Source organism: Canis lupus, chromosome 13, assembly GCF_048164855.1.
Source record: "Canis lupus baileyi chromosome 13, mCanLup2.hap1, whole genome shotgun sequence".
Lineage (NCBI taxonomy): Eukaryota > Metazoa > Chordata > Mammalia > Carnivora > Canidae > Canis > Canis lupus.
In genome coordinates, this window is record NC_132850.1 from 16,473,218 (window position 1) to 16,497,257 (window position 24,040).

At 38.3% G+C, this 24,040-nt stretch overlaps 1 protein-coding gene across 1 annotated transcript in view; it reads left to right on the plus strand.

The window, feature by feature from the left end:
- Nucleotides 1-24,040, plus strand: part of ZSWIM5 (zinc finger SWIM-type containing 5) — a 202,861-nt gene that overhangs the window by 123,137 nt on the left and 55,684 nt on the right. The window contains exons 2-4 of the mRNA XM_072772436.1: nucleotides 9,928-10,284; nucleotides 16,731-16,879; nucleotides 18,121-18,271. Of these exons, the coding sequence (XP_072628537.1) occupies nucleotides 9,928-10,284; nucleotides 16,731-16,879; nucleotides 18,121-18,271 (657 nt within the window). The remainder of the gene's footprint in view (nucleotides 1-9,927; nucleotides 10,285-16,730; nucleotides 16,880-18,120; nucleotides 18,272-24,040) is intronic.

Sequence of the window (24,040 nt, forward strand, 5' to 3'; positions counted from 1 at the left end):
GGTGGTGGAAGGGGAGGAGGGCGGGGGGTGGGGATGAATGGGTGACGGGCACTGAGGTGGGCACTTGACGGGATGAGCACTGGGTGTTATTCTGTATGTTGGTAAATTGAACACCAATAAAAAATTAATTTATTAAAAAATAAAATAAATAAATACTTAAGATGCATATCAAATAGATAGATAGATAGATAGATAGATAGATAGATAGATAAAAGATTTGGGCCTGGAGCCCAAAGATTTACCAAACTCAAATGAACATGTTCCCAAGAGTATCATGGGCTTTTATCAAAGCCTCTAGGAAGTCATGTCTGACTGCTTTTAAAAAATATTTTGTAGGGCAGCCTGAGTGGCTCGGCAGTTTAGCGCCACCTTCGGCCCAGGGCGTGATCCTGGAGTCCTGGGATCGAGTCCCACGTCAGGCTCCCTGCATGGAGCCTGCTTCTGCCTCTGCCTGTGTCTCTGCCTCTCTCTCTCTCTTTCTGTGTCTCTCATGAATAAATAAAATCTTTTAAAAAAAAGTATTTTGTAGAAAGTTTCTGAGTTGTTTAACTTTGACCTACTGTGGAGACCACTGGAATCTAAATTGATACTTAACATTTTGTCTCTAATTCCAGATTAACAAAGAGGATTCAAACCATTACCTATGCTATAAAAACTGAATTTCTAGAATTTCATTAACCTGAAAGTTATTTTCTAATAATGTTTCTAGTTGTGTTGTTCTGTGATTTATGTAAATGTGGTATTGATTGCCATGCAACACAATATTATATACAGAGGCAGTGCAGTGTAATAGAGTATGTTGAGGGCAGCCTGGATGACTCAGCAGTTTAGCGCTGCCTTCAGCCCAGGGCCTGATCCTGGAGAACCACATCAGGCTCCCTGCATGGAGTCTGCTACTCCCTCTGCCTGTGTCTCTGCCTCTCTCTCTCTCTCTCTCTCTCTCTCCCCCTATATCTAAATAAATAAAATAAAAATAAAAAAATAAAAAATAAAATAAAATCTAAAAATATAATATATAATAAAAATAAAAAATTAAATTAAATTAAAAATAATAAATAAAATAAAATAATAAAATAAAATAAAAATCTAAAAATATATAGTAGTAATCAGAGTTTTCCATAACAGAATCAGTAGGATAGATGTATATACACACATACATGTGTGTATGTATGATTTATTTCAAGGAATGGGTCTACACAATTATCGGAGCTGGCAAGTCTGAAATCTGTAGGGCAGGCCAGAAGTTTGAAAATTCTTGAGCAGGATCTGATTCTGCAGTCTTGAGGCAGAATTTCTTCTTTTCCAGAAAAACCTTAATTTTATTCATAAGGCCTTTTAACTGATTGGATGAGGTCTACCCACATTATTGAGGATAATTTCCTTTATTTAAAGTCAACTGATTGTATATGTTAACCACATCTACACTACAAAATACCTCTACAGCAACACCTAGATTAGTATTTGATTGAATGATGGAGTCCTATAGCCTAATCAAATTGGCACATAAAACTTAAATCATACCTACTATGAGATTCATAAGAATTGTGAAAATTTAATGAGTTAATGGCATTTAAAGCACTTAGAATAGAGCCTAACACATAGGAGGCACTCATGAAAGTTAGCTATTATTACATACTCTTTAAACCTCAAAAGTAACCTGGTTTAGGAAATATAATAAATTCGGTGATAGTCACTATAAAATCAATTAATATTCTCATTAGAATGAATCTTGGAGGTCTTTTAAGCCAGACTTTCATTTTAAAAACATGGATGCTGAGGTCCAATCTCTTTTTCATATAGCCAGAGTGATTTTTATTTTGATAGTGATGAACACACACAGAGCCCTGCCATAGTGGGGCTTATAGCTTAATAAGATACTCATTGTTTCTGTCCCAGATCTCATCAATAGTCTTATTCATTTTTAAGCAGGAAAGGAATTAGAGATTTGGGTTCAGAGACTGTTCTGTAGGCCAGGTGCCCCAAAACATTGAACTGATGAAGTAGAAATGTTTATACTCACCTTTTAGATTCAGAAGCTTAGAACCCAAGTTCTTCCTACATTGACATCACTATCATATTTGAAATTTTAAAGTTACTTTTTCATTTGGACCTGTCATTTCTCATAGATGTACTAAATTCTTCTGAGTAGCCTAAGTGAAATTAAGAGTGTACTTTTTTAGCAGCTGGTTTTCAATCACTGTGAAAACTTGGCCATTGGGGAAGTTCTCTCTGATGCTCTTCACACAGAGACTCATTAACAAAAATTACATAAAAGCATGAATAATAAGCTTATAGGACATTTTACAATTTTATAAACCACTTTTGAGAGAGGGCAAGTATTATTATCCCCACTTTACTGAGGAGGAAGCTAAAGCTCAGAGTTGTAAAGTCTCCTAAGACAACATAGTTAATAGCAAATGCTGACTGCCTAATCCCAGTATAATATGCTCTCTGCTCTATAACTCCACTGGCCATGTCCCATGAATATAGTTCTGGAAAAGAGCTGCTTTTCAACTCTGCAGTTCTTTTCTGTAGTTCTAAAATGAAAGCAGTCTTGGAGATATTCTCAAAACAGGCACTGGGAACAGGGTACACTACTTGGCAAGGCAGTACAGGACCTCTTCTGTATAAGGCCATTACTCTAAAGAATAGGAGACATAGCTGATTTTCCTAACACACAGAAAAAGGCACAGAGATTTAGACAAAATAAGAAGACAGAAAAATTTATCCCAAATGAAAGAACAGGATAAGGTCATGGACAAGGATCTAAGGGGAAAAAAACATAAGTAACATGCCTGATAAATAATTTAAGGTAATAATCATAAAGATACTCACTAAACTTGAGAAAAGAGTGGAGGACATCAGTAAAACCTTAACACAGAGATAAGGAATAACATAGCAGAGAGAAACGTGCTTGATGGAATGAACAGCAGGCTGGAAGAAGTAGGGGAAGGACTTAATGACCTAGAAGACAGAGTAATGGAAAGTAATCAAGCTGAATGAAGGAGAGAAAAAACAATTATCCAAAACGAGAACAATTATCCACACTTACAAACGAGAATATGATGGTGACTCCATCAAACATAAACACATTTGTATTATAGGAGAAGAAGAAGGAGAAGGAGAAGGACATATTATAATTAAATTAGCAAAATATAGTGATAAAAAAATGCTAAAAAGCAGCAAGATAAGGGCACCTGGGTAGCTCAATCAGTTAAGTGTCTGACTCTTGATTTTGTCTAAGTCATAGTCTCAGGGTCATGGAATCAAGCTCTGTGTCAGGCTCCATGCTCAGCATGGAGTCCACTTGTTTCTCTCCCTCTGTTCCTCCCCCTTCTCTGCCTCTCTCTCCCTCTCTCCTCTCAAATCAATAAAAATTTTAAAAATAATAATAATGAAAAACAGCAAGATAAAAGAAGACAGTTACATACAAAGGAAACCCCCACAAAGATCTCAGCAGATTTTTCAACAAAAAAACCTTCCAAACCAGAAAGGGTAGCATGATGTAGTCAAAGTGGTGAATGGGAAGAACTTACAGCTAAGAATACTCTATCCAGCAAAGCTGTCATTCAGACTAGAAGAAGAGATAAAGAGTTTCCCAGACAAACAAAAACTAAAGGAGTTCATGACCTCTAAACTAGCCCTGCAAGAAATATTAAAGGGAACTCTTTGAGTAGAAAGGAAAGATTTACAAATGACAGTATGATGGTAGGAAACACAAAAGCAGTAAAAATTAATATTTCTGTAAAAAATCAGTCAAGGAACTCACAAAAGGATGTGTATACCTAAAACCTGGGGAGGAGAAGAGTAAAGAATGGGTTCAAACTTAAATGATCATCAATTTAGTATAGACTTCAATATACGGAAGAGGTTATATGCAAACTGGTAACTATGTGTCAAAAGCCACTGATAAATATGCAAAGAATAAAGAGAAAGAAATTCATATATGTTACTGAAGAAAAACAGAAAACCATGAAACAGAGGAAGACAAGAAAGCATCAGAGAAAATCTTTAGAACAACTGCAAAACAAATAATAAAATAACAATAAATACATATCTACCAATAATTATTTTTTTAAGTAGGCTCCATTCCCATCCTGGGCCTAACAGGGAGGGGACCCTAATTCATGACCCCAAGATCAAAACCTGAGCTGAGATTAAGAGTCAGACTTAAGCTACTGAGCCACTCCCGGGCATCCCAATCAGTAATTACTTTGACTATAAATGAACTAAATGCTCCAATCAAAAGATAGAGGGTGATAGAAAGGATTAAAAAAACAAGACCCATCTATACACTGTCTACAAGAGACTCCTTTTAGACCTAAAGACACCTGCAGATTGAAAGTGAGGGGATAGAGAAATATCTATCATGCAAATGGATGTCAAAAGGAAGCCAAAGTGGCAGTATTTCTATCAGATGAAATAGACTTTAAAGCAAAGACTGTAACAAGAGTCAAAGAAGGATACCATATCATAAAAAAAAGGCAATCCAACAAGAAGATACAATTCTAAATATTTATAGACACAACATGGGAGCCCCCAAATACACAAGATAGTTAAGAACAAACATAAAAGAACTAATCAATAATAATACAATAGCAGTAGAGGACTTTAACACCACACTTAACAGCAATGGACAGATCATCTAAACAGAAATTCAGTAAGGAAACAATGGCTTTGAATGACACAGTGAACCAGATGGATTTAACAGATATATTCAGAACATTTCAGTCCAGAATAGCAGAATACACATTCTTTTCAAGTGCATATGGAACATTCTCCAGAATAGATCACATAGTAGGCCACAAAATAAGCTTCAGTAAATTCAAAAGGATCGAAGTCATACCATGCATCTTTTCTGACCACAATGCTATGAAACTAGAAGTCAACCACAAGAAAAAATTTGGAAAGACCACAAATACATGGAGGTTGAATAACATGCTGTTGAACAATGAATAGTTCAACCAGGAAATAAAAGAAGAAATTAAAAAGTACATGGAACAAATGAAAATGAAAACAACAATTCAAAACTTTTGGGACACAGCAAAAGCAGTTCTAAGAGGGAAGTTTATAGCAATACAGGCCTACCCCAGGAAGCAAGAAAAACTTCTAATAGAGAACCTAACCTTACACCTAAAAGAACTAAAAGAACAACAACAACAACAAATGAAACTAAAACCAGCCAAAGAAAAGAAAAAAATAAAGGTTAGAGCAGAAATAAATGATATAGAAACTAAAAAAACATAGAACACAGCAATGAAACCAGGAGCTGTTTCTTTGGAAAAAAAAAATCAATAAAATTGACAAACCTCTAGTCAGACTTATTAAGAAAAAGGGAAAAAACCCAAATAAATGAAAGCACAAATGAGAGAAGAGAAATAACAACAAACACCATGGAAATAAAATTGTAAGAGAATATTATGAAAAACTACCTGCCAACAAATTGGACAATCTATAAGAAATGGGTAGATTCCAGGGATCCCTGGGTGGCGCAGCGGTTTGGCGCCTGCCTTTGGCCCAGGGCGTGATCCTGGAGACCCGGGATCGAATCCCACATCGGGCTCCCGGTGCATGGAGCCTGCTTCTCCCCCTGCCTGTGTCTCTGCCTCTCTCTCTCTCTCTGTGTGTGACTATCATAAATAAATAAAAATTAAAAAAAAAAAGAAAAAAGAAATGGGTAGATTCCAGAACCATATAATCTAACAAAAGTGAAACAGAAGAAATAAAAAACTTGAGCAGGCTGATTACAAGCAAAGAAATTGAATTGGTAATCCGAATACTCCCAGCAAACCAAAGTCCAGGACTAGATGGCTTCACAGGTGAATTCTATAAAACATTTAAGGAGTACCAGGGTGGCTCAGTCAGTTAAGCGTCTGGCTTCAGCTCAGGTCATGATCCTAGGGTCCTGGGATCTAGCCCCACATTGGTAGCTGTGGTCAGCAGGGAGTCTACTTCTCCCTTTCCCTCTGCCCCTCCCCCTTGTTATCTCTTTCTCAAAATAAATAAATAAAATCTTTTTTAAAAGGTAAAAAGCATTTAAAGAAGAGCTAATGCCTATTCTTCTCAAACTATTCCAAAAAATAGATAAGGAAGGAAAACTTCCAAATTTATTCTGTGAGGCCAGCATTATCCTGATACCAAAACCTGACTAAGACACCACTAGAAAAGAGAACTACAGGGCAATGTATCTGATGAACATAGATGGAAAAATCCTCAAGAAAATACTAGCAAACTAAATCAAACAATACATTAAAGAAATCATTCACCACAATTCAGTGGGATTTCCTCCTAGGTTGCAAGGATGGTTCAATATTCACAAATCAATCAATGTGATACATTATATTAAGAGAAAGAATAAAAACCATATGACCATTTCAACAGATGCAGTAAAGACATTTGACAAAGTACAACATCCATTTGTGATAAAGCTCTCAACAAAGTAAGTTTAGAGGGAACATACCTCAACATTTGAATAACCCATAGCTAACATCATCCTCAGTGGGGAAAAACTGAGAGCCTTTCCCCTAAGATCAGCAACAAGATAAGGATGTTCACTCTCACCATTACTATTTAACATAGTACTGGAAGTCTTAGCCTCAGCAGTCAGACAACAAAAAGAAATAAAAGGCATCCAAATCAGCAAGGAAGAAGTCAGATATTCACTATTTGCAGACAACATGATATTCCCCATAGAAAACCCAAAAGATTCTACCACAAAATTGCTAGAATTCATACGTGAATTCAGCAAAGTTGCAGGATCTAAAATCAATATGCAGAAATCTGTTGCATTTCTATATACACATAATGAAGCAGTAGGAAAAGAAATCAAGTTATTGATCCCATTTACAACTGCATCAAAAACCATAAGATATCTAGGAATAACCTTAACCAAAGAAGTAAAACATCTGTACTCTGAAAACTATGGAACACTTAGGAAAGCAGTTGAAGACACACACAAAAATGAACAAACATTCCATGCTCATGGATCGGAAGAAAAAACATTGTCAAAATGTCTATACTACCCAAAGGAATCTACACATTTAATGCAAACCCTATCAAAATACCACCAGTATTTTTCACAGAGATACAACAGACAATCCTAAAATTTGTGTAGAACCACATAAGACCCTGATAGCTAAGCAGTCCTGAAAAAGAAAAGAAAATCTGGAAGCATCATGATTTTGGACTTCAAGCAATGTTACAAAACTGTAGTCATCAAGACAGTATTGTACTGGCACAAAAACAGACACATAGATCAATGGAACAAAAAAGAAAACCCAGAAATGGGCCCTCAATTATATGGTAACTAATCTTTGACAAAGCAGGAAAGAATACCCAATGGGGAAAAAAAATACAGTCTCCTCAACAAATTGTGTTGGGAAAACTGGAGAGCAATATGAAGAAGAATGAAACTGGACCACTTTCTTTAACTATATACAAAAATAAATTCAAAATGGATGAAAGGGCCAAATGTGAGTCAGGAAACTGTCAACATCCTAGAGAACACAGGCAGCAACCTCTTTGACCATGGCCATAGCAACTTCTTACTAGACATGTCTCTGGAGGTAAGGGAAACAAAAGCAAAAATGAACTATTGGGACTTCATCAAGATAAAAAAAAAAAAGATAAAAAGCTGCACAGCAAAGGAAACAATCAGCAAAACTATAAGGCAGCCTATGGAATGGGAGAAGATATTTGCAAATGATGTATCTGAAGAAGGATTAGTATCTAAAATCTATAAGGAACTTACCAAGCTCAACATCCAAAAAAGAATCCAGTTTAAAAAATCTTCAGAAGGGATCCCTGGGTGGCGCAGCGGTTTGGCGCCTGCCTTTGGCCCAGGGCGCGATCCTGGAGACCCGGGATCGAATCCCACGTTGGGCTCCCGGTGCATGGAGCCTGCTTCTCCCTCTGCCTGTGTCTCTGCCTCTCTTTCTCTCTGTGACTATCATAAATAAATTTAAAAATTTTTTTTAAAAATCTTCAGAAGATATGAATAGACATTTTTCCAAACATCATACAGGTGGCTAACAGACAAAAAAATTTTCAGCATTATTCATCATCAGGAAAATACAAATGAAAACCACAATGAGATACCACTTCACACCTATTAGAGTGGCTAAAATTAACAATACAAGAAACAACAGGTGTTGGTGAGGATGGAAAGAAAGAGGAACCCTCTTGAACTGTTGGTGGAAATGCAAACTGGTGTAGCCATTCTGAAAACAATATGGAGGGTGACCCTGGTGGCGCAGCGGTTTAGTGCTACCTGCAGCCTGGGGTGTGATCCTGGAGACCTGGGATCGAGTCCCACATCAGGCTCCCTGCAGGGAGTCTGCTTCTCCCTCTGCCTGTGTCTCCGCCTCTCTCTCTCTCTCTCTCTTTCTCTGTGTGTCTCATGAATAAATAAATAAAATCTTTTTAAAAAATAAATAAAAAATAAAAACAATATGGAGGTTCCTTAATGAGTTAAAAATAGCACTGCCGTACAACCCAGCAATTGCACTACTAGGTATTTATCCAAAGGATACAAATCGGGATTTGAAGGGGCACATGCACCCCAATAGCAACAATGTCCACAATAGCCAAACTATGGAAAGAGCCCAAATGTCTATCAATAGATGAATGGATAAAGAAGATGTGATACACACACACACACACACACACACACACACACACAGAGTGGATTTACTCAACCTCAAAAAGAATGAAATCTTGCCATTTGCAATGATGTGGATGGAACTAGAGAGTGTTATGCTAAGTTAAAATACGTCACTCAGAGAAAGACAAATACCATATGATTTCACTCATATGTGGAATTTAAGAAACAAAACAGATGACGATATGAGAAGGGAAGATTAAAAAAAGAGAAACACGATAAGACACTCTTAATGATAGAGAACGAAGTGAGGATTGATGGAAGGAGGTGGGTAGGGAATGGGCTAGGTGGGTGATGGGTAATTAAGGAAGGCACTTGTTATGATGAGCACTGGGTGTTTTTTGTAAATCCTATTCCTGAAACCAATATTGCGCTGTATGTTAACTAGAATTTAAATAAACATTTGAAAAGAAAAACATTTTTAAAAATAAAGAATATAATACCAACTTCATATTATGATAAATTATTAAAACCACTCAATACAGTTCTGCTACATGATAGGTGCTTTACAAATATTTGATATTCTTTTCCTTTTTCTGCTAATATCCCTAAGCCTAGGGGTCTTCTGATACTTAAGGTTTCATTAAACTTTGATTTGAATGACTGAATTATTCCTACATTTCAAAACTATCAGTGCCATGTGCTAGTGAGTAGAGGGGTAACACTGCATAGTGTCATTGCACTAAGCTGTGCTTTCTGTATTTTATGAGGTTTCTTGCCTTTTAGGTATTCCACATGGCCACCATTTTGAAATTGTATGTTTTGAGGAAGAAGTGTCCATATTCTCCATGGCCTTTTCTTGTCCTTGTCATGGCGTTTTTTTTGGTTTCTCTTGCATTTATAGCACTTACCTTAATCTAGATTGTACTGATGTTGTTTGAAGACTTGTCTTTGCCCCCAAAGAGCTTAAAATCTACCTTAGAGGTTCTAACTTATTTGGGGTTTGTTTTTAACCTTTTGAGACTATAATGAAAGCTTTGAACCATTACCCCTTCCCCTGAGCAAATGTACATATGTACATATATACAAATAAGAGTTTTCATAATTAGTTCAGGAGGTTGGTGGACTCCAGTGTAAGGACTCTTTTTCTCAATATTGTATTCCTTAAGAGCTATATCTTCATTTCATTGACCTTTTATTATGGTAGAGCCTACTACATAGATAGAAGATACTCAGTAAAAAAGTTTCTGAATTAATTGAAATGCAAAATGAAAATCTTCAAGTTTCCTACTACAGAATCTCTAATCACACTTTCTTTGTTTCCTTAGGCTTCCATCTCAGTGGCACAGTAACTGAGGCAGCTACTACTTCTGAACCAGCAGTGACTTACAAAGTTGCAATCAGTTTTGATAGATGCAAAATCACTTCAGTGACATGTGGCTGTGGGAACAAAGACATATTCTACTGTGCTCATGTGGTAGCACTCTCACTCTACAGGATCCGTAAACCAGACCAAGTCAAATTGCGTCTTCCTATCTCAGAAACCCTTTTCCAGATGAATAGGGACCAGTTACAAAAGTTTATTCAATATTTAATTACGGCACACCACACTGAAGTTCTTCCTACTGCACAGAAACTGGCAGATGAGATTCTTTCCTCCAACTCAGAAATCAACCAAGTGAATGGTAATTATACAACATTTTTATTGCTAAAAACCTACTTTGTTGCTTTTTTGCATATTTAGAGGTTGAAATTTGCAGGAGGGGGGATATTTTTGCAATTGCAATCATTTATTTTTAATGAATCCATTCTATCCAAACAACTATTTAACTCTTAGTTTCTTTCTTTCTTTTTTTTTTTTTTTAAGATTTTATTTATTCATGAGAGACACACAGAGAGAGGCAGAGACACAGGCAGAGGGAGAAGCAGGCTCCATGCAGGTAGCCTGATGCGGGATTTGATCCTGAGACTCCAGGATCATGCCCTGGGCCAAAGGCAGGAGCCAAACCACTGAGCCACCCAGGGATCCCCTAACTCTTAGTTTCTTAAAGCAGTCCAATTGTCTGCCTTATAAAGGTTTTGGCAAAAAAAAGGACAGAGAATGTTAGAGTTATATATTGATCTAGTTTATGGACTTTATTCGTCCATATAATCCTGTCCCCAGGAGCCTGGAATATTCAGGAGTGAGAGAAAGCCTAAAATAATTTGTGTCATTTGATGAAATTAGATGGATATGACAATTCTCTTAACATTTTAGAATCCCACATAACATGAAGGTTATTTTATTTTTTTATTTTTAAAAATTTTTTAAATTTATTTATGATAGTCACACAGAGAGAGAGAGAGAGAGGGGCAGAGACACAGGCAGAGGGAGAAGCAGGCTCCATGCACCGGGAGCCCGACATGGGATTCGATCCTGGGTCTCCAGGATCACGCCCTGGGCCAAAGGCAGGCGCCAAACCGCTGCGCCACCCAGGGATCCCACATGAAGGTTATTTTAAATAGCATCTGTTAACATTGTGCTTATGTGCTATGTGTGATGGAAGAGTACATGGATGGAGAAAGATATGCTCACTTATTTGTTCAACAAGTATATATTTGAGTACCTGCTTTGTGCAAGCAGTAGTGCTGATTGTTGCAGGCATAAAACAGACATGCTTCCTGCCTTCAAGTGGCTTAAAAATCTAGTAGAAAAGATAGCTAAGTTTGAAACAAATGCTTTTTTTTTTATTTTAATGAAGCCAGGTTGTAAAGGAAACTAATCATAGGAAAATTATCATAGGAAACTAAAGGATAAGGGATCCCTGGGTGGCTCAGTGGATCTAAACCGCTGCGCCACCCAGGGATCCCTCAATGTAATTTTAAAAGCAGTGTGTGTATATGCGTATATGTACATGTGTACACAAAGACTGGAAGGAAATAAGCCATAATATGAACAATAGTGATCTATGACTGGTAGCATTATAGGTGGATTTTATTTTCTTTGTGCTTTTATATTTTACACAATAGCATGTATTATTTTTATAATTTAAAAAAGGATGTTTAACAATGAAAGAAAAATTGGTTCCACAGGCTTAATAGTTTCCTCAGGACAGGTCTCTTTTTTACAGCCTCAATGCTAACTAACTTAGAGCCTCAATCCACATGATGATTTGTTCCATAATTATTTATAAAAGACATCCTTTCTATTTTATTTTTATCTTCACTTGTTACCATTTCTCATACAATCCTGTGGAAAATTTCACACTATAACATTAATGTGTCATTTGCACCGACTGGGTACACTTTACCACTACTGAAGATAATTAGTTTCATACTCATCTCTTTTTATTTTCATAAAAATAATCTAACATGAACATATATAGAAACATTTTTCTCTCTTTTTTTAACCAAAGGACTTTTTTTAAGGATTTTGCCTGGGAGTTAGTGAGAGACAGCCCACAGCTGGAGAGACTATGAACTACAGACCTGGTTTATCTAATTAAAATTATCCGTGTTCTTGTTCATTCATTCCTACATGCTCTACCCTCCTCTACAATCTGACCTTTAATCTTGACATTTCTTACAGATTAATCTTTTCTCCTGTTCTTATTCTACATGATCTCTTTAGGAAATCTCAGCTACATCCTTGACTTGAAATGTCATCTTGTACTATGACTCACAGATTATTTCTCCTGTATCCAGCTGACTATTCCGTATCACAGAGACATCCCCGGATCAACATATCCAGATGTGAATTTATCTTTCTCCCCAAACTTGTTCAATAAATAGCATCACCATTTACCCACTGGATCATGATAGAAATCTTATAGTCATCCCTTATACTTTTTCATTTATAACCCATAGACATTTGATTACAAGACCTGTTAATTTTACCTCTAAAATATATTTCATTTTTCACTTCTCACTTTTGATACAACCATCACCCTAAATCAAACTACTATAATCTCTCACCTAGATTGCTACTGTACAGTTCTAACTTATCTTTCCATTTCCACTATTGCTCCCTTCTAGTCCATTCTCCACACAGTGATCCAAAGTAACTTTTCTATATCTACAGATTTTGTCATGGATAAAGTCCAAATTTCACATGGCCTACAAAACCTTACATGGTCTGGCTTTTGCTTACATTTTCACGTGACTCTTCCCTCTTCCTGAAATACTTTTCCTGTCCTCTCTACCCCTTATTATAAATGTACTTACTACAATAATTTGTGACTTTATGCTTTTTTGAGCAAAAAGTACACACAGTATATCCTCCACTCTTTTCTAGGCCAACTCCTAATTCATTCCTCAGGGTGTTCACTTATATGCCACTTTCTCAGGGAAAATTTTGACCTTTCTTCCCACACAAATTTGTTTATGTGTAATTATTTGTTTAATGCCCCTTTCCCCAACTAATCTATCAGCTCCACAAGGATAAGAACTGTATCTGCTTTGTTGACACTATATATCCAGTATTTGGCACAGGTCCTGCACATAGTAGGCTCTCAATTAATATTGGTTGAGTAAATGAATATGTCTTAGAAAATCCTTCTTGAGGCCTCTTGCCAATTCATGCTCTCCCAGATGACTTTAATTCCTTCAACAGTCATACCAACTCCTTATAATAATGTTATCTGGATGCCTCAAATACTGACTCACTCCTTTTTTTTTTTTTTTTTTTTTTTCTGCAACCATCCATTTTGGCAGCTCCATTTCTCATCTCCTGGGTTCATTGTAGATCAGCAAACATTTACATAGTTTACCTTCCTTTCTTTCCTATCAAATAAACAAATCCTTATGAAGTTCTGGTTGAAATTTTACTGTTAGTAACTTCAAGGCTTTGCCTTATCCTAGCCCTATCCCAGCAGTTTTCTATAGTCTGTACACTGCATATTTATAAACTGTGCCTTATTTCTTCCAGAGCTGCTGCCACTAGCACCACCTGGGCCCAGAAGATTCTTCAGTTTTCTCCATACCCCTTTGAGCTTTTAGAGGGGGTATCACTCCACATTTCTAGTCAGTTAATTAAGGCCATCTCCCCTGGGAGAGGACTGGGTCCTGTTCCTGCTTTTTTGTATCCTAATTGAATCACCCAAAGGTCAGAATTGGTATTCAGACCATTTCTGGTTTTTGGAACACCGTTTCTATCCTCCCTCATCCCCATCCTTGGTAACAAGATACTCAGAAGCCCAGGCTTGGTTCATACCTAGTATACCTCATTTTATCTCAGTTCTGTCTTTATAGAGCTACTGAAAACTAGAATCATTAGAGATGAAACTCTATAATTTGCATTTTTAACACAAACCCCAGGTGATTATTCTGTATATTAACATTTAAGAATCACTGTACTGGTGAGAACTCTATTATCCCCACTAAGGAGAAAATGCCTTATTTTGACTAATCTTATATTCTATGTAGTGGAATAGGCCAAAAAAGGATTTGACTATTCAAACACACCATCCAGCTTTACTAAGTTCAGGGCCCTGAAACTAGCTGGTGGCTCTTCATGCTCAGGCCTATGAGACTAGAGGTTCAAGTGTAGTGTTGTAGTGAAAAACAGACTTTGAAGAGAGACCAACATATAGATATTGGCTCATGTACTTTCCATTTGTTATATTACTTACTTGTATAAGCTTTAGTTTTACCATTTTAAAGTTAGGATAATAATACTACCTTATAGAGTTATGAGTTCATTGGAATTTACTTACCAAATAATCACTGAGCACCTACTGTGTGCCAGGTACTGTTCTACACATTGCAAATATACCAGCAAACAAGATCATATATGCCCTCAAGGACAGTATGTTCTAGTGAGGATATGTATAAAGAGTGCTTAGACTCTGGCATGTAGGAAGCACTAAAGAAATGGCTCTTCTTTGACAGTTTAGGGATACAAAAGAAGTATAGGATATATTATTTGCCCACCTGGAGTTTAAATCTGGATGGCCAGTGAGACATCTTTTTGTTCATTCTATGAATATTAACTTAGTGCTGTAATCAGCCAGGCACTGTGAGGTACAAAACTAAACACCCTTTAAAAACTTCAGTTTGGGGAATATATGAGAAATGCACAATTCTGATATAGAACAAAATGCAACAGGTCTTTAGGAAAAGTAATAATAAAATGCTAAGAGTATTACTCCTTTTATATGTATTTGAGCATAAAATAGACATACTTTTGACAGGTGGAAACGGGTTTTATGGCTAATTCAATGAGAGGATAAAAAGAACCTCTCCTGCTAAATGAACTAAGTAGCACATAAAGCATGTTGGCCTTTCTGTATACTTATTTTATGGTTTCCATTGCTCATTGCAGCCCTGACTAGAGCTGAGGCAATACTGACAGTAAGAAGTATTATTTGTTTGGCCAAAGAACAGGTTGTAGGAGGGGGAAAGAAATAAAGGAAAAAGCAGAAGTAAAGTCCTAAGGAAATGTGATTGACTAAGTAAAGTCATAAGGAAATGTGATTGACTAAGTAAAGTCATAAGGAAATGTGATTGACTTCTGGGAGCACTAAGTTTCTAGATGAAACAGCATAAATATAGGGTACACAAAGCTAGAATTGAAAGATAAGGCCAGAGCATGGAGAGCCTTGAATGCCAAGCTTAAGGCTTTTGGACTTAATATGATAAAAATGGTGCATCTCATTGAAGATTTCTGAGTGGGAAAGTGACATAATCAGAACTGTGTCTAGAAAAATACATTTGAAGAAAAGTAGCATATAAGTAGATAACCATAAATTGGACAGTCAAATGTATTAATTAGTACTTGTAAAATAACTGAACTGTGAACCCACCTGATTTCGTGGAGAATCAGATGCACTAAAAAAGCTCAGCAAAAGAGCAGATTTTCTATGTAGACTTGAATTTCATTTAAACAGGACTTTGATATAGGAAGACAAAAGAAAAAGTAGACTGATGAAACATGACATGAATTTATAATCTATTGCATGTGACCACACCTGTAGAGTGTTTGATTTATACCCTTGTATCACTTGAAGGCAGATTTCTAAAAACTTAACACAGGATTCTGGCTTTGAAAAAGTGAGAGAAGGGGATCCCTGGGTGGCTCGGCAGTTTAGCGCCGCCTTCGGCCCAGGGTATGATCCTGGAGACCTGGGATCGAGTCCTGTGTCAGGCTTCCTGCATGGAGCCTGCTTCTCCCTCTGCCTGTGTCTCTACCTCTCTCTCTCTCTCTCTCTCTCTCTCTCTCTCAAATAAATAAATAAATAAAATCTTTAAAAAAGAAAAAGTGAGAGAAGATAGAGTTTTCATTCCATAAATATTTCCTAGGTGCCTGTCTCATTACCATCCCTGTGCTATTGGTGATTCAACTGTGAGCAAGCAGTTAACAGGGCACTAAGGGAGAGGGATGGGTAAATAACTAAAACTGTTTTCAGGTGTTGCAGTGAGTCCAGAAATGAAAGATATTTTTGAGTATAAATTTATAAAATTTTGTCACTTTGTATCAAGTTTCTAGAAATTTAGAAGTGTTGACTGCCAAGAAGCTACAATTTTGTAATGAACTTTAAAAACAGAATTTTTTTTTTTAAATTAAGGGTCTTGAGGCGGGTTTTCTTTTTTTTTTTAATAATTTTTATTTATTTATGATAGTCAGAGAGAGAGAGAGAGAGAGAGAGAGGCAGAGACACAGACAGAGGGAGAAGCAGGCTCCATGCACCGGGAGCCCGATGTGGGATTCGATCCCGGGTCTCCAGGATCGCGCCCTGGGCCAAAGGCAGGCGCTAAACCGCTGCGCCACCCAGGGATCCCTAAAAACAGAATTTTTTAACCTGTATTTTCAGGTTTATTTGAACTTCATAGAAGGGCAAAAGGAAAAAAAAATAAATGTCACCCTCCTAGGAAAAAAAATACATCACTATTTTCATGTTTGGGCATTTCGTTCTGGGATTTTTTCCCCCTAGAATGGTATTTGAAGACCTTGGAAGGGGATATGACGGAGACATCAGTGCATGTGAAACTAGCATTGGCCCTCTTATATTTATTTAGGACCACACAGTTGACGAAGCCCAGAATAAGGCAGAATAAGCCATCCATTTTTTAATATATTCACAGAATACCCCTCCTGCCAAGTGTGTAGCATATGAATTCAGGGGATTCATTTCACCATTCCCATTCCTTGCAGGTGCCCCTGACCCCACAGCTGGGGCCAGCATTGATGATGAGAACTGTTGGCATTTGGATGAAGAACAGGTGAAAGAACAAGTGAAGCTATTTCTCTCCCAGGGTGGTTACTATGGCTCTGGAAAGCAGCTCAATTCAATGTTTGCCAAGGTAAGATATGAAAGGTACTTTTTTTCCTTTAAGTAAACTGGGCTCACCACACTCCTGGCTTCTTGCATTGTGGTTAGCTCACTTGATCTATCTGTACTGAATACTTGAAAACTAATGGGAGGGCTAATCAGAGCAGACCTAATCCAGAGCAGGTGGCATCCAGGGACCCCCCAGCCCCTACTACCTCACCCTGGTAGTCCTCTTCCTTCTGCTCCACTCTAAATAAGTTAGCATTGCTGGGGGTTTTAGTAAGGAAGCCACCAACTCTGTACTTTGAACCCAAAGCTGCTGGATGAGGCCTTGAAGAGATGTGATATTTTGGAACTGTGGGCTCTCACCGCAGACTTACTTTTTTTTTTTTCTTAACACCTTTAGTGAGATAATTCACCCATTTCAAGTGTGCAGTTCAGTGTTTTTTAATATATTCAAAGATATGTGCACCAGTCACCATAACCAATTTTAGAACATTTTTATCACTTTAAAAAGAAACCCTGCACCCTTACCTGTCACTTCTCTATCCCTCACTCCCCTGCCCCCAGCCCTAAGCCACCACTAATCTCCTTTCTGTCTCTATAGATTTCCCTATTCTGGGCTTTCCTGGGAATGGAATATAGTCTTTTGTGACTGGCTTCTTTAACTTAACATAATATTTTCAAGGATCATCCATGTTGTAACATTACCTGTACTTAATTCCTTTTTGTGGTTGAATAATATTCCACTGTAGGGTATACCACTTTTGTATATCTATTCTCTGTTAGTGGATATTTGGATTATTTCCACCTTTGGGCTATTAAAAGTAATGCCTTTTTAAGCATTCTCATGCAAGTTTCTATATGGACGTTTCTATATGGTGTTTTCATATCTCTCTAGAATTGGAATTGATAGGTCATATAGTTCTACATTTAGTCATTTGAGACACTACTATACTGATTTCTGAAGTGGCTACATCATTTTACAGTCCCACCAACAGTGTTTCAGGGTCAATTTCTCTATATCTTTATCAACACTTGTGGTTATCTGACTTTTTGATTCTAACCATCCTAGTGGATATGAAGTAGCATCTCATTGTGCACAGCAGGCTTTCTTGATATATGCAGAGAACTTGCTTATAGAACAAGAAGCCTTCTTTTTGGCTCTTTGGGTATGTTATGCTTGGATACTTCATCTTCTCCTCCCCTCCTTCTCCTCCTGCTTTTTTATGATGTGCAGTCACCAACCCCTGGCCCCTCCTTATGTGTCAGGTTCGAGAGATGCTGCGGATGAGGGATTCCAATGGAGCCAGGATGCTGACGCTGATAACTGAGCAGTTTATGGCCGACCCACGACTCACACTCTGGAGGCAGCAAGGAACAAGCATGACAGATAAGTGCAGGCAACTCTGGGATGAGCTAGGTAAGTCCCCAGATCTCAGAGAAGTGCTACGTCTGTCCCACTAGTTTGCTCCCTGCATCAGTGTTAGTGAACACCTGCCATCAGTCATTACCTGGGTCTTGCCAAATGAACTTTAGCCTAACTGTGGGAGATAAAGGCTATACAAAGGCCACCCAGAGTATTCTGAACTCATTTGTGTTGCTTCCACATTATTGTGCTTTGCTGTTGACATCAGTATTCTTTCTGTTCCAGATGTTACCACGTAGAAGCCATTGCTGAAGGAAAATGTCTTCCCTTGGCATTTGTTGCTTAGCACTAGCCTGGCTCTCCAGATACTTATCAACTACATTTCTTGCTTTCCCTGGGTCTGCTCTTTTTATCACTACTAGACACACCCCTTAGATGTAGGGCAGTTTCCAAGACTTGGGCCTTGGACTTCTATTCTTCTTCCTCTATACCCCCTTGAGAACTTGTATTTTAAGATGTCATGGCTTCAGAGCTTACCTCTCTGTTGATCTCAGCTTCATCTTCTTTCCATTTACCTGAGTTCCAGTCCCATATTGATGCTGCCCTATAACCATTTCCACTGAAAAAATCCCCTGATCACCTCAAGCTTGAGAAATCAAAAAATGAATTCAGGCCTTCTACCAAAAAAGGTTCCACTAACTCTCGCAGTGGCATCACCATTCCTCACTCTACCGAACTTACTGGCAAGCCTTCATTTTTTTTTTCATTCCCAACATTCAGTCACCAGTCTCATTTGATGTGATGCCTTGACCTTCAAAATGCAATTCAGTGTCCATTTACACTTTTGGGAACTTTTTTTTTAAGATTTTATTTATTTATTCATGAGAGACATGCAGAAAGAGAGAGAAAGAGAGAGAGAGAGAGAGGCAGAGACACAGGCAGAAGGAGAAGCAGGCTCCATGCAGGGAGCCTGACATGGGACTCCATCCCAGGTCTCCAGGATCAGGCCCTGGGCTGAAGGTGGCGCTAAACCGCTGAGCCACCCGCGCTGCCCTGGAAACTTTTAGATTAAGTTAGATGTGGACTCTCTGTTCTAGATTCTCCTCATCAAGGCCATCTTCTTTGGTCATTGTTTCTCTGTATCATTCTACTGCTCCAAGGCCAGTTTTGCTTTGCTAATATTCAACCCCTCTCTCTGTTTTCAGAATCTTCCATACCCTAAATCCAATCATGGCCCCACTTTTCCGTTATGCTGGAAAACTTCTGTGCAACATATTCTAAAATTTCTAATATAGCTCCTCCTATCTCCATGCCAGAAAGCAACAACAAACTTTCTTCTCATACAAAGTAATACAAGAGAAAACCTCAGGTTAGGAGTTTATTGAGTTCTTCTGGACTGAAGCCTCTGGAACCTATGTTTCATAGCCTCAAAGCTAAAAGCCCTGCAGAGTGAGGCTTCATGACTCTGCAACTATATTCATTTACTTTGGGGCTGGTAAGTGTGTGGTTTCGTTTTGAATGCTGAGGCTTTTTTATTTCACCTATGGCACTAATGGCTCTGGAGCTCTCAATACTAACAAATAGCTATATTTCTGAGTGTTATGTGCCAGTCTTTGTGTTAAAGATTACACTCACATTCTTTCACTTAATTCTCATAACCACCCTATTAGGTAATAATGTATTTATTGCAAAGAAACAGAGATGGCTCTGGTTACTTTTGGGTACAGAATAAAATAGAAAACTGTCTCTACCATGACATAGTCACACTTTCTGAAGTATAGGAATGTTGCACTATTAATCTAAAGCTACTGGTCCAACCGGTTGTGACCAGAGTCGCATGATACAGCACATGGCAACTTGGGCACTACTTCTAGACTCTTTAATCATAATGGAGTATAGTCATGGACTCCCTTCCATTGTAAGATTTGGGCATCTTCATATTTTTAAATGAGAAAATTGAGCTTAGGAAAGTTAAGTATTTTATTCAAGATCACACACTAGTGAGTGGTGATTCTACTGATGGAACTGCAGTCTTTTTGACTCCATCCAAATCAAGCATCTTCTGCGACATCTCCCTTAATTCTATCTTGTTATGTACTTTTTTTTTTCTCCAAAGTGCATGTTTATAAATTTAAAATCAGCCTTCTTCAGTGAATCAGTTTCATCTGAGGCCTGAATCTCATGGAGTGGTTTCTGTCATATTCATGGGATTGTGTTGTGGACTTGGGCTTGGCCTTTGGGCCAAAGATAGGTGAGAAGAAGTTAACATAGCTGGTACTTTTAAAGCATTTGTCATATATTTAGGTTTATCATGAAAAGCTCTTCCTTCTGACATTTTTTTTTTTTTTAAGATTTTATTTATTGGGCAACCCAGGTGGCTCTGCAGTTTAGCGCCTTCAGCCCAGGGCCTGATCCTGGAGACCAGGGATTGAGTCCCACATTGGGCTTCCTGCATGGAGCCTGCTTCTCCCTCTGCCTGTGTCTCTGCCTCTCTCTCTCTTTGTGTCTCTCATGAATTATTTATTTATTCATGAGAGACACAAGACGCAGAGAGAGAGGCAGCAGAAGGAAAAGCAAGCTCCCTGCGGGAAACCGGATGCTGGACCATATCCCAGGACCCCAGGATCGCTCCCTGAGCCAAAGGCAGACGCTCAACTGCTCACCCAGGCGTCCCATCCTTCTGACATTTTTGTAACTAAGAAATTGCTATATCGATCTTACAAGAAACCCTCAGCATTCTGCAAAGATAGTGGTTCTCAAACTTCTCAAAATCACCAAGAGTACTTATTTTTTTAAAGATTTATTTATTTTTATTTATTTATGATAGACATAGAGAGAGAGAGAGAGAGAGGCAGAGACACAAGGAGGAGGGAGAAGCAGGGTCCATGCCAGGAGCCCGACTCGGGACTCGATACCGGGACTCCAAGATCGCGCCCCGGGCCAAAGGCAGGCGCCAAACTGCTGAGCCACCCAGGGATCCCCCCAAGAGTACTTATTTAAACAGGTTTCTGGGTCCTATCCCCAGAGTTTCTAATTTAGTAGGTTGGAGTAGGGACTGATAATTTGCATTTCTAACAAATTCCTAAAGAATGCTGTTACTCCTGTTCCAGAGACCACAATTTGGGAACCACTACACTAAGAGAGCCTTATTGGGTTATACACTAGAGTATGTTGTATGCATGCTTCCCCTTACTACTCCGAGGTTTCCTTATTGTTCACAGGGTCTACTCACTTGGGAGGGCCTAGACAGGGTGTGTAGGAATTTAGACGAATGGACTCACTATTTTCAGATCCTGAACCAGAGAAGATAGAAGCAGTCAGACATGAAGTTTTCTCATCTCCCCATATCAGTACCTATATGCTTTGCTTTGTATTCTGTTAAAATCTATGAAGTATCTCTGGTCCTGTAAAAGGGAAATTCTTACATATTTTCTTTGGGTCCTATGCCATCTCCTTTTCTCAAGAATTTTGTTTCTGCAATTATCTCCTTTCTCTGACATTATTAGTTTCTCCCTTTCTATTGGACCTTTGTCCAATCAGCATACAAAAATACTTTACTATCTTCAATCTCAAAAAAAGTGCCTTTGTTGTTCCCATCCCCCTCCAATTATTACCCCATTTCCCTTCTTCCTCTCAAAGCAGTATTTTTTTAGGATTTTATTTAAATTCCATTTGGTTAACATACAGCGTAATATTAGTTTCAGATGTACAATATAATGATTCAGCACTTCTCTATAGCACCCAGTGCTCATCACAAGTGCATTCCTTAATCCCCATTACCTATTTAACCCATCCTTCTACCCACCTCCATTCTGATAACTATCAGTTTGTTCTCTATAGTTATGAGTCTGTTTCTTGATTTGCCTTTTTCTTCCTTTGCTTCTTTCTTTGTTTCTTAAATTCCATATCTGAGTGAAATTATATGGCATTTGTCTTTCTTGAGTTATTTCACTAAGGATTATACTCTCTAGCTCCATCCATGTCATTGCAAATGGCAAGATTTCACTCTTTTTTGTGGCTGAGTAATATTCCATTTGTGTATATATGCCACATCTTCTTCTTTTTTTTTTTTATGCCACATCTTCTTTATCCATTTGTCAGTCAGTGGACATTTGGGCTCTCTCCATAGTTTGGCTATTGTTGATGCTGCTGTAAACATAGGGGTGCATGTATCCCTTGAATTAGTATTCTTGTATTCTTTGGTTAAGTATCTAGTAGTGCAATTGCTGGATTGTAGGGTAGTTCTATTTTTAACTTTTTGAGGAACCTCCATACTGTTTTGCACAGTGGCTATTCCAGGTTGCATTCCCACCAACACTGTAAGAGGGTTCTCCTTTCTCTGCATCCTCACCAACATCTGTTGTTTCTTGTGTTTTTGATTTAAGTCATTCTGACATGTGAAGTGATACCTCATTATAGTTTTGATTTGCATTTCTCTAATGATGAGTGATGTGGAGCATCTTTTCAGGTGTCTGTTGGCCTTCTGGATGTCTGCTTTAGAAAATGTCTATTCATTTCTTCTACCCATTTTTTAACTGGATTATTTGGTTCTTTTATATATTTTGGATATAATCCTTTATCAGATACCTCATTTGCAAATATCTTTTCCCATTCTTTAGGTTGCCTTTGAGTTTTGTTGATTGTTTCCTTCCCTGTGCAGAAGTCAAAGCATAGTTCTTTTTTTTTTTATTAGAGTTCAATTTGCCAACATATAGCATAACACCCAGTGCTCATCCCGCCAAGTGCCCCCTTCAGTGCCCATCACCCAATCACCCCAACCCCCCACCCACATCCCCTTCCACTACCCCTTGTTCATTTCCCAGAGTTAGGAGTCGCTTATGTTTTGTCACCCTCACTGATATTTTCACTTATTTTCTCTCCTTACCCTTTATTCCCTTTCACTAATTTTTATATTCCCCAAATGAATGAGACCATATAATGTTTGTCCTTTTCCGATTGACTTATTGCACTTAGCATAATACCTTCCAGGTCCATCCACGTCGAAGCAAATGGTGGGTATTTGCCGTTTCTAATGGCTGAGTAATATTCCGTTGTATACATACACCACACCTTCTTTATCCATTCATCTTTTTTTTTTTTTTTTTTTTGTGATAGTCATACAGAGAGAGAGAGAGACTGAGACATAGGAGGCAGAGGGAGAAGCAGGCTCCATGCACCAGGAGCCCGATGTGGGATTCGATCCCGGGTCTCCAGGATCGCGCCCTGGGCCAAAGGCAGGCGCCAAACCACTGCGCCACCCAGGGATCCCTCCATTCATCTTTTGATGGACACCGAGGCTCCTTCCACAGTTTGACTATTGTGGACATTGCTGCTATAAACATCGGGGTGCAGGTGTCCTGGCGTTTCACTGCATCTGTATCTTTGGGGTAAATCCCCAGCAGTGCACTTGCTGGGTCGTAGGGCAGATCTATTTTTAACTCTTTGAGGAACCTCCACACAGTTTTCCAGAGTGGCTGCACCAGTTCACATTCCCACCAACAGTGCAAGAGGGTTCCCCTTTCTCCACATCCTCTCCAACATTTGTTGTTCCCTGTCTTGTTAATTTTCCCCATTCTCACTGGTGTGAGGTGGTATCTCATTGTGGTTTTGATTTATATTTCCCTAATGGCAAATGATGCAGAGCATTTTCTCATGTGCGTATTGGCCATGTCTGTGTCTTCCTCTGTGAAACTTCTGTTCATGTCTTTTGCCCATTTCATGATTGGATTGTTTGCTTCTTTGCTGTTGAGTTTAAGAAGTTCTTTATAGATCTTGGATACTAGCCCTTTATCTGATAGGTCATTTGCCAATATCTTCTCCCAT